The sequence below is a fragment of the Choloepus didactylus genome, chromosome 15 (genome assembly GCF_015220235.1).
Source record: "Choloepus didactylus isolate mChoDid1 chromosome 15, mChoDid1.pri, whole genome shotgun sequence".
Classification (NCBI taxonomy): domain Eukaryota; kingdom Metazoa; phylum Chordata; class Mammalia; order Pilosa; family Megalonychidae; genus Choloepus; species Choloepus didactylus.
The window spans coordinates 59,076,640-59,087,494 of NC_051321.1; the positions used below are offsets into that span (position 1 = coordinate 59,076,640).

Consider the following 10,855-nt stretch of genomic DNA (forward strand, 5'->3'; position numbering starts at 1 on the left):
CATACCAAATGCATTATAAAAACTTTAATCACTGAAGTTGAAACCGAGATTGTAATGCGATCCATCCCTTTTAATTACATCAGCTATTTTTCCCTTTCAGATCAAGAGCTACATCGCAAAGGGAAAACAGATTAAAACTAGAGCTGTTTGATGTTTCTCATTTTAAAGCAATTTTATGTACTTTGTTTAAAAGGTTATATAATTGAAATACTTAAATTTTTCAGCCCTCTGATTTTTGTGGCTTGCGTGGTCCACCCGCCTTCATTCTAACCGGGGCCCTCGCGGCCTTTCCTTTTTACTGGCACCCAAAGCAGAGCTCTGCACACTGGGGTCACCTTCCCCCCTCCAAGCTGCTGGATGAACGGCTCTCTCAGCCACACTGTCCTTGCCTTCTGTTGACCTCTTTGTCCTACGTGTCTGGTCTACATTTCAACATGAAAACAAATATATATATAGGCTTTACAGGCAGGCTGATGGGTTTCACATTCCACCTCTAACAAATTGTGTGACTGTTGGGCAACTTATTTAATCTTTTTGGGCCTCAGTTACCTCATCTGCTGGAAAGGGGATAATCATACCCCGTAGGGATGTTGTGGAGAGAACAGGAATCTATATAATGTACCTGGTCTGTACTACTACCTACTAGATCTGAGCTTTGTGGGTCAGGGACTTTGAACGTCTCATCACTGCTGGATCTCAGTGCCTAAAGCAATACTGGCACATAGTAGGTGTTCAGCAAATAGTTGTTGATGGGATGGTAAATGTATCATTGTGATGTTGTTGTTCTTGTTGGCGCATAGCCAGGTGTGTGGGCAATGATGGTGACGCTGTCAGTCTTGTATACTTCCATTAGTATCCTCGGCGTACACGTTCACAAAAGCAAAAGGAAGTCTTGCAGACAGGTAAGTTACCAGGTACTGATTTTGACCAGGGAAGTAGATATTCAAAGCAAGTTTCTAGAAATGCATCAATGTCATTGGAGATGGAATCATTCAATTAGTTGTTCGTATTGAGAAAAGAAAATAAGCCTCCATAGCATCGATGTTGCATAATTACCCCAACTGACGGATCATTTCTTCTGATATCCTTTCAGATTAATCCTACCATATGAAAGATTTATTAAAGGAGAGGAAGATAAGCCCCTGCCTCCAATCAAACCTCGGAAACAGGAGAACAGTTCACAAGAGAATGAGAATAAAACAAAAGTGTCAGGAACCAAACGCATCAAACATGAAAACCCCAAAAGCAAAAAAGAAAAAGAAAATGCCCCCAAGCCCCAAGATGCATCAGAGGTGAGTTGCTCTCCTCCACAGGAAGACCTCGGCAACACATGTCCCGCTGCTGTCTTCTGGAGCCCTGAATATATGGCTCTATCCCTGTGCGTTTGCATTGCTAGGGTAAGAAATCAAATCATGTAAACATCACTGTTCCCCCAATAGTGGATCTTTCAGTTGGCTCAGGAGTGAGAATGCAATGCATGGTATTGAAAGCTATGGGCCACAAATAGAATTCAGGAAAGGCTCCGACTTTGAGACAGGAGCCAGAGCTTCAGCTCTGTGAAACCAAGGGAAGTCCTCCAGTGTGAAAGACATGGCCTCTTGGCCATTTCACGGCCAGCCTATCTGAGGAGTTGGCCTGACAGTAAAATGCTCTGGGACTCTGGGGAGTGAGGACGTTGAAATCAATGAGTCACATCTCTGAAGGACTGTCCTGAAACGTTAGGGACGTGTTTGCCTTCCATAATTGACCGCTGTGTAACAGCCTTGGGTTGAGACTTATTTAGAAGCATCTTAAATACATATTATTTAGAGGGAAATTTTGAAATGGTTCCTCTGAAACCGTTATTATTTCTCATGTTATCAGGTAGTTTCTGAACCTTTTAAAACAAACCCTTGCCATCCGCAGCCCCCCCGTAGCTCTTTGGTAGAGCCATTACTGTAAGCGTACAGCCGTCATGGAGGCTGATCTGGGCTCTGTTTCAACATGAATAATAAAAAACCCTGCTGCCCATAAAAAAAAAAAAAAAAACTTAGCAGCCACATTTGGAGACAGCATGTTCTAGGATTCAACCCCAGAGGGAATTTTGGTGCTGATATTAAACACCCCCTAAAAATCAGGTTTATAATGAACACATAAGAGACTCCTTAATTAAACACTGGCTTAAAACACACATACATGCATACACACACACACACACCAACCTCCAAAATGGAAATTAACTTATTCAACTGTCTTCTATATAAGAAGATAGTATTAATACCACAAGAGGAAGAATTTGATTTTTTTTTTGTTTTGTTTCAGTTTAGTTTCATAATTATTTTAAGCTCTAGTAATTAAAAAGGGAAAAGAAAAGATGATGCAGAGATTTTTAAACATCTGCAAGCTTGTAGCATAAATGGCCAAAAGCAAGGAAATTCCAAGTTAAGGCTTACATTCCGTTCTTCCTTTATCCTGTTGGCCTGGTGATTTACGATAGGGTTCCAGATCCGTGAGTTCTGTTAGATACCATGTGCACAGCATTGCCAAAGCACCAGGGGACAAACTGAGGACCAAGAGGACCTTTGAATGAGGGGATGGGGTTTGAAATGGTCCATCTGTGAGTGGTGGGAGGAATTCTGACCCCATGCAGTGAGCCCATCAGGTTGAGAAATGACCGCCTGGGAGTCCTTAGAAACCCTTAAAAAGCTGTGACAGCTCCTTGTTTCCAGTGGGCTCCAACAGGTCCCTTCAGGGAAATGTAAGTATCTCAAGTGTCAAAAGCTTGTCATGGTCAGGTTATCTGAGCACTGGGGAAATCTCACAGTTTCTCCAAGGGTGATATTATAATAAGATTCACTCCTCACCTCCAGCACAGGTCCTTGTTATTGACCAGGTGTGTTTATTTCTTCTCATTGATGATGTGTTTGGTTTGGGGGGCCTGCCAGATTTTATCATTGTCATTGTTGCTTTCACAATTTTTAATTTTTGATGTTTACGATATGAAGCAGTAAACTCAATGGAGATAAACCCTCTAGTCAAAACAACTATTTAACCCTTCTAGTCATGTCTATTTTCTTCAGGTGACTTGGACTGCAAGTTGCATGGCAGGAAGGTACAGTTTAGCCTACTAAGGCAGATCATAAAATGCTGTCTTAGAAAAAAGGCTCTTTACTTTTTTCTGCCTAGTGTTCAGAGATCTCCCAAACCTGTCTTAGAACCAAAGCTTGGGACTCCATGTAAACTGGAAACTTAAGTCATAGAAACCTCAATTGGAATGAGTGTCCCCAGTGGCTCCACTTCAGATGACAACCCCATCAGAAACTAGCAATTAAAAGTAGTTTTTATTATTCCCTTGCCTTACTCACTTTTCTGTATTTTCATGTAATGTATAAGCTCAGGAAACCAATGATGGTTGTTTAATGCAGAAAAATAATGACATTTGTACAGCAAAAGGCAGCTATTAGTATTTAAAAAAAAAAAAAAAAGAATGCCCACCAAAGGCTCTTAGTAACCCATCCCCGAAACGCAGCGATGTCTTTTAGTGGATTTGGAAGGAACATTGGTGAAATGAGAGTGAGTCCTTAAATTCTTCCTATGCATCACTACACAACCATTCTCAATCTTGCCCAGAGATGCTAATGTGTCAACACTTCTCTTAACAGAAAACAAAGTGTGAGGGATGAGATGGAGGGGGAGAAAAGGGACCAGCTCCCTACAAGTGTCTGTGGCTGCCCTCCACTAAGACATGTCAGGGCAGAATGACAGCAATTTTGAAAGACCTTGTCAGTCAGCTGGGTCACAGATGGAAAGTCAGAATGGCCTCCTAAAGCCAGAGTTCACTGGGCTACATAATGCAATGAATGGGTCGGATTGTGCCCACACCCTGTTAATAGGGACACATAAAGAGGGTCTGTTTCATTGGCTATAATTTATTTCAGTGAACAGAAAAGCTGTATTTGTAGACGTGTACTCTGCCTGAATTGTGACAACTTCATTTTTAGCTTCAATAGGAACGTAGTTTGGCTACTCTAGAAAGTCTTAAGAGTATCCTCTGCCTCTCAGGTAGGCAGGTTGCCATTGCATCTGCATGATTTTTCAATATTTTAGCTTATCTGCATGTCATGTGGCACCAAGTAGAAATTCTTGATATTGAAGGATGGCTCATTTTCAGGACATCATATTGGGTACATTAGGAAAGGGTCTGCTCTCTCAGAGAAAGGCAAGGAGTTATGGTAAGTTTGTTGTTTGTTGTTGACACTGGGGTTGGTTGGAGTTTTGAAAGAGAGACACTTTAAAAAAATCTTTCTCGGTAGTGTCATAAAACACAACATGTAATTTAAAACCCATTTGGATAATTGACTGATTTGACAAGAAGACAACCTCAGAATTAAACTATATATTAGAATCAAGAAGGGATATGATTGTATACCATCAGTACGTAACACTTTGCTATTTTGATCGGTGTCTCATAAGGGACTAAAGCAAATATACATATTTCCCCTAACGTTTCTGTAATTTAGATTTTTTTGTTTAGAGCTGTGATTGGGGAGTAATAAAGCTTTACAGAAACTCTGTGAGCTGATAGACAAGCATGTTTTCAAGAAAAACTGCTGTGTGTAATGTTCGATTTCATAGCAAAGCGTGTCGGTGTATTTGGCTTCCTTCTGACTGTCATTTAAAATGTCTTCTCAGGTTTCATCAGAGCAAGAGAAGGAACAAGAGACTTTAAACCATAAGAGCATCCCTGAGCCTCTCTCAGCAGCAGACATGAAGAAGAAAACTGAAGGGTACCAGGATTTTGCAGCAAGGCCCCTGGCGTCTAGAGCAGACCGGGAAAAGGATGACGACACAGAGCAGGGTTCCAACAGCGAGAAGGTGGTGGAGGAGAGGGCGGAGAAGGGAGCTGCCCCTCCACTCCCAGCAGCAACTCTGGCCCCTGAAAGGGATCCTGCCCTGATCGCCGGGGCTGGCAAACAGTCACTCAGCTCTCCCACTGCCCTTGTGGACTCAAAACCAGAACCCAAGCCCTGCTGCTTTACAGAGAGCCCCGAGAACGAACTCCAAGAAGCATCCTTCCCCAGCTTCCCCACCCCGCAGCCACCATTGGCAAACCAGAATGAGGTGGAAGATGACAAGCTGCCAGCAATGGCAGATTACATCGCCAACTGCACTGTGAAGGTGGACCAGCTGGGCAGTGACGACATCCAGAGTGCGCTGAAGCAGACCCCGAAGGTCCTCGTGGTCCAGTCGTTTGACATGTTCAAAGACAAAGATCTGACTGGGCCCATGAACGAGAACCATGGGCTTAATTACACTCCCCTGCTCTACTCGAGGGGCAACCCAGGCATCATGTCCCCACTGGCCAAGAAAAAACTTCTGTCCCAGGTGAGCGGGGCCAGCCTCTCCAGCAGTTACCCCTACGGCTCCCCACCACCTTTGATCAGCAAAAAGAAACTCATTGCAAGGGAAGATCTGTGCTCAGGTTTGTCACAGGCCCACCATGGGCAAACCACTGACCACATGGCAGTCAACCGGCCGTCCGTGATTCAGCACGTCCAGAGTTTCAGAAGCAAGCCCTCGGAGGAGAGGAAGATCATCAACGACATTTTTAAGCACGACAAACTGAGTCGATCGGATCAGCACCGCTGCAGCTTCTCCAAGCATCATCATCTTAGCAACCTTGCTGACTCCTACGTCCTGAAGCAAGAAATGCATGAGGGCAAGGATAAACTATTAGAGAAGAGGGCACTGCCCCATTCCCATATGCCTAGCTTCCTAGCAGATTTTTACTCATCTCCCCATCTCCATAGCCTCTATAGACACACCGAACATCATCTTCATAGTGAGCAGACATCAAAGTATCCTTCCAGGGACATATACAGAGAATCGGAAAACAGTTCTTTTCCTTCCCATAAGCACCACGAAAAGCTCCATGTAAATTATCTGGCCTCTCTGCATCTGCAGGACAAAAAGTCCACTGCAGCGGAAGCTCCTACCGACGATCAGCCCACGGATCTGAGCCTGCCCAAGAACCCGCACAAACTGACCGGCAAGGTCCTGGGCCTGGCCCCCTCGGCCACCGGGCCCCAGGAAGGCAAAGGGGGCCCCCACTTCCAGGTCATCGGCAGCCAGGGTCGAGACTGTCACCCCAAAGCCTGTCGGGTATCACCCATGACCATGTCAGCCCCCAAAAAATACTCCGAATCCCTTTCAAGATCGGGAAAACCCCACCATGTGAGATTGGAGAATTTCAGGAAGATGGAAGGCATGGTCCACCCCATCCTGCACCGGAAAATGAGCCCCCAGAACATTGGCGCAGCACGTCCCATCAAGCGCAGCCTGGAGGATTTGGACCTTGTGATTGCCGGGAAAAAGGCCCGGGCAGTGTCGCCTCTGGACACTTCCAAGGAGGTCTCTGGGAAGGAGAAGGCCTCCGACCAGGAGTGTGAAGGCAGCAAGGCAGCCCACGGGGGGCATCCTGCAGGTGGATCAGAAGGCCACAAGCTCCCGCTCTCCTCGCCCATCTTCCCGGGTTTGTATTCTGGGAGCCTGTGTAACTCGGGCCTCAACTCCAGGCTCCCAGCTGGATATTCTCATTCTCTGCAGTACTTGAAAAACCAGACCGTGCTCTCTCCACTCATGCAGCCCCTGGCTTTCCACTCGCTTGTGATGCAAAGAGGAATTTTTACATCACCAACGAATTCCCAGCAGTTGTACAGACACTTGGCTGCGGCCACACCTGTAGGAAGTTCGTACGGTGACCTTTTGCACAACAGCATTTATCCTTTAGCTGCTATAAATCCTCAAGCTGCCTTTCCATCCTCCCAGCTGTCGTCCGTACACCCCAGTACAAAACTGTAAGCCCAGCTCTACCCAGCATCCAAAATGGGCATGGCCAACAGAGCATCAGTCCTTAACCTCGGGTTGATGTCTTATAGAATTAGAAGTCAAGATTTCTTCTAATCTGGGGGTGAGATCAGTCCCAGCCACAGAAGCCGAGAGGTGAGGTGAATAAGCCTGATTTTTCTGGGATGACTCCAGCCTTGGCTGGTCAGTTTCTACCCCCTTCCAACAAGGATGCTCCTGTGCCCTCAGATCATTTTGCTTTGCACGTGGATTTTGTGAAGGGATTTCTGTATGTCCAGGAAGAACTTAGAGGATCCCATCTGAGTTCATATGATCAGGAGACAATCTGGGGCAAAAAAAGGGGCAGGCATTTCATAAGGAGGGGCAAGAGAGACTGGCAAACATATGTCAAGAGATGCCCTTCCATTCATAAAACTCTTTAAGGTTCAATCAATGCAATGTATAGTGAAACTTCAATAGACCTTTCATTTTGACACTATTAAACAATCCAGAGAAGTAAACACTGTTAAATTGACTGTATATATTTGCTTCTTAAAACTACCCGTATCACTGTTTGCTCACTTAATTTATATACAGGTAGTTCCATTTTCTCCCAGTTCCTTCTTGTCCCTTTTTTTTTTTTTTTTTTTTTTTTCCTAATTAAACAGTATGGCCTTTGTTTGCAGGTCTTTTGTTTTTGTTTTGTTTTGTTTTAAAGGCTAACTGACTGTCCTAGTTGTTGATGTGTGTTTGTAATTTTTCCACATCTTATAATTTTGAGCAGCTTTGGGTGGTAAAGTTAATGTTTACAAATTGAAGCAACTGATCCTAGTGGAACAAATGAAAAAGAAACAGTCGAGCACACAATAGTGCAAAGAACGTTCCTTTGCAGATCCACAACTTAAGGATTTTGTTCCTCATAAATGGCATAGTTGAAAGAGCTTATGCACTGCTTACCCGGCCAAATGCTTTGCTTTGAAGTATTGGGTTCTGTGAAAATATTGAGGATTGTACTTACCTTATCTAGGCTGTGAAACTGTCCTACATACCAGAGCAATCATAAAAACAGAAACCTCATTGGCAGCAAGCCGCTGAATAACAACAGAGTCTAAAGGACATATTTGTGGGCTGCACAGATATTTTAGGAATTTCAGAAATTAGAACAGGAGCCAAAATGATTTACATTGGTTTTCGCACTGATCCCTTCAACTGGTCTGGAAGAGGGGGTCGGGAACAAGATGGAGCTCAAGTGTCCAGAAGAGAAGGAGCAGCTGGAGGCCTGGGTGCCAGATCCCTTTCTTTTTCTAGGTAATAGGTAGCAACATTGCCTTCAGCAAGTTGGCTTCTTCTCATCCCCAAGAAGAACCTCCCAGACCACATCTTTGGGGATAATTGGCATACTGGATTACCCATTTCAAAAGAAATCCATCGTCTTTGGGTTTGTGGGCCGTGAGTTTTCTGCGTATGCACGGCATGCACATAAGGTGGTTTATTTCATTTTGCTAACCACCTGGTGCTACAGTCCACATTCTGATGTCTTTCTTTTATTGTTGGAAATAAATGGTCAGGCTGTTCGAGCAGTCAGAAGTTGTGGAGAACGTATGTTGTCATTCTTGCCACTTTATTTCATTGGCTACCAAGATGTACCATCAAGGCGGACGCGTTTCTAAGTGTATTAAAGTCAATCGATACGGAGTGGATTTTCTTTCCAAGTTCATCCCTGCTGAAGACTGTTTTGACCAACTCCCCAGCCCACCCTCACCCTCCCAACACTACCAGTAGACATTTGAACCAGAGTTAACCAAGCCTTTTACCTCTGAGATTTTTAATTCTATGAAAATTGGTGACAATTTTCAACTTCCAAATAGGTAACTCAACTGCAAAATAATCAAAACTGGTAGCAATGAAACTACGGCTCTTAAACAAAGCCATGCATGCCATGCATTTATACTGAAATGTCTCCATGATATGAAGCCAAATATACAATGTAACATACTTAATATCCAAAGGTGGAATCAAAAGAATGTAGAGATCCAGTGTTAAGAGTTCCATTTGCTTCAATTAATTATTTACCTTCCTGTGGAATAATATATATATATTTAATAGAACAATAGATAGACTAGTAGAATTTAGATTATAAATGTGTGAGTGCAGATTATCCTGCTATTGCACAAGTTGGGGAGGGGGGTGGGGATCTCAATTCCAGCTGGCAAAACGCTAGCCAGGACACATATGAGAAAGTTGCACTAGATTGAATGGTCACAGAATTGGAGGACATGGAAGAGAAAAGAAACTCTGGTGGTTCTGCAGCAGACGTGGGCTAGATCATACATGGTTACTATGAGAGTTCATTTCTCAAAGAAAACGGGGGCTGTCTGTCCCTGCTGGAGCTCACCTGTCCGTTTGGGATAAGGGGCATTTCCCCACTGCAGTGATTTCAGTCTGGTTTCACCGTGTTGAAATTCAGTCACACCATCTTCAAACAATGTTAACATAGTCCAGCTTTTGTTTTTCTCATCTCTTCCGAGAGGAGACTCACTGTTTCTGTCTGAGGAAGCTCGCACCCCCGGCAAGATATCAGGACAAATAAAGAGAAACACGGGGGTATACATTCCCAACAGAAGCAGTGTGTTATTTGTTTTAAAACTCTGAACAAAAATCTTGGAAATCTTTCAAAAAAAGACCATTGAATTCGTCATGGGCTGAGAACTACTTTTTAAAAAGTCTTAAATAGGGCTTTGTTTGCATTGTTTGAGTTCAAGGGGCCTTATTATTGAATGGAATTGCACAAGCCTTTCTTTGTGCAATCAAACCATTGTTATTAGTAGTTTTGTAAAGGAAACTGTGGAATCTAATTGGCAGTGGAGTCGTAAATCTATTTACTGAGTGTGGCTTCCAAGAAATGTTGCAATTCAAACTGCACTAAGTCCGTGATTTATTGGAGATTTGGAGATTTTTAAATCATATTTTTAAAAACCTCTCCATGCAACTTCTGGTTGAACTTTTGGCAACTCGACATTAAAAACAGAGCCCAACCGAGTTTCAGAATTAAGTCTTCTCCTAGCAAGTGATTCGAACTTGTAATATTTGCCACAGGACTGACTTATTTATTTCCTAGCTAGAAGCGATTAATTTCACTTGTTTATCAGGGCTTATACAGAAGGGTTTGTTAAAACTCATTGTTGACTTTACAACTTTCTGACCTGGTGCATGAATTCTCAAGTACTGTATTTCACTGTGTTGGTGTGTCTGATGGAAATTTCGAGGTGGGTCCCACAAAAATATTTTATGTAGTGTGCCTTCAAAGAGAACCATTTATTTCTCTTCACTTATTGTTCCACAAAGTCATATTTGCTGGTTGTCGGCCAAGTCCCATCTGGTCCAGTTTTACTCTTGTCCCAGTTTTAAAGAGAAATGGGGAAGATTTCGCCCTGGTGAGACTCACACCACTGCAATGATTTTCTTGAGCACTTACACTCCAGTGTTGGCTGTTGATGTATTTGATATTCTGCTTGTCTCCCCATGGTTGAAATATGTCCGAAGAATAGCAGCATAATAATCTCTTGGCTGTTTATACTTTTTTAAACTTTCCTGTGTTGTAAATATTGTATACTTTTGGTGATCCCAGCTATGTAGCCTCTATGTTCTGTAAGGTGATTATTTGTATATAGCAACATGGCCCAGTGATACTATATCGTTTCCCAATGGAGAGGTTATTGAGTAACCTTTGCATTAGTTTAACACTACCAGAAGAGTGCTGAGCCAACTATTAAACACTCAATTTTGTATGTTTTCCAAATTGTACTTATTACTGCTTTTGATACTGTATTACGTGCCAATAGTTTCCCAATCACATAGCAGGCAAGAGATATTTTGTACTTTTTGATCCACTGTAATATTTAATAAAAAATGTTACTATCTGTTTCCTTTTGTGTGTAATAATTCTGTGACTTCTTCCTGAGCAGCCCTGAGGCCTCCCCAGAGGACTTAACACCCCTTCCTCTCCAAATTGGAGAGTAATAATGGCAGT

The 10,855-nt window shown here is 43.1% G+C and overlaps 1 protein-coding gene across 5 annotated transcripts in view; it reads left to right on the forward strand.

Annotated features, from left to right (window-relative positions):
• The window catches only part of ARID5B (AT-rich interaction domain 5B), a 179,556-nt gene extending 172,082 nt beyond the window's left edge, over nucleotides 1-7,474 (forward strand). For 3 of the 5 annotated variants that reach the window (XM_037804020.1, XM_037804019.1, XM_037804023.1), the window contains 2 exons: nucleotides 1,094-1,397; nucleotides 4,672-7,474. In XM_037804020.1, the coding sequence (XP_037659948.1) occupies nucleotides 1,094-1,397; nucleotides 4,672-6,840 (2,473 nt within the window). In that variant the 3' untranslated portion in view covers nucleotides 6,841-7,474. The remainder of the gene's footprint in view (nucleotides 1-1,093; nucleotides 1,398-4,671) is intronic. The other 2 variants (XM_037804022.1, XM_037804021.1) reach the window with 1 other exon arrangement.
• Nucleotides 7,475-10,855: the final 3,381 nt, after the last annotated feature.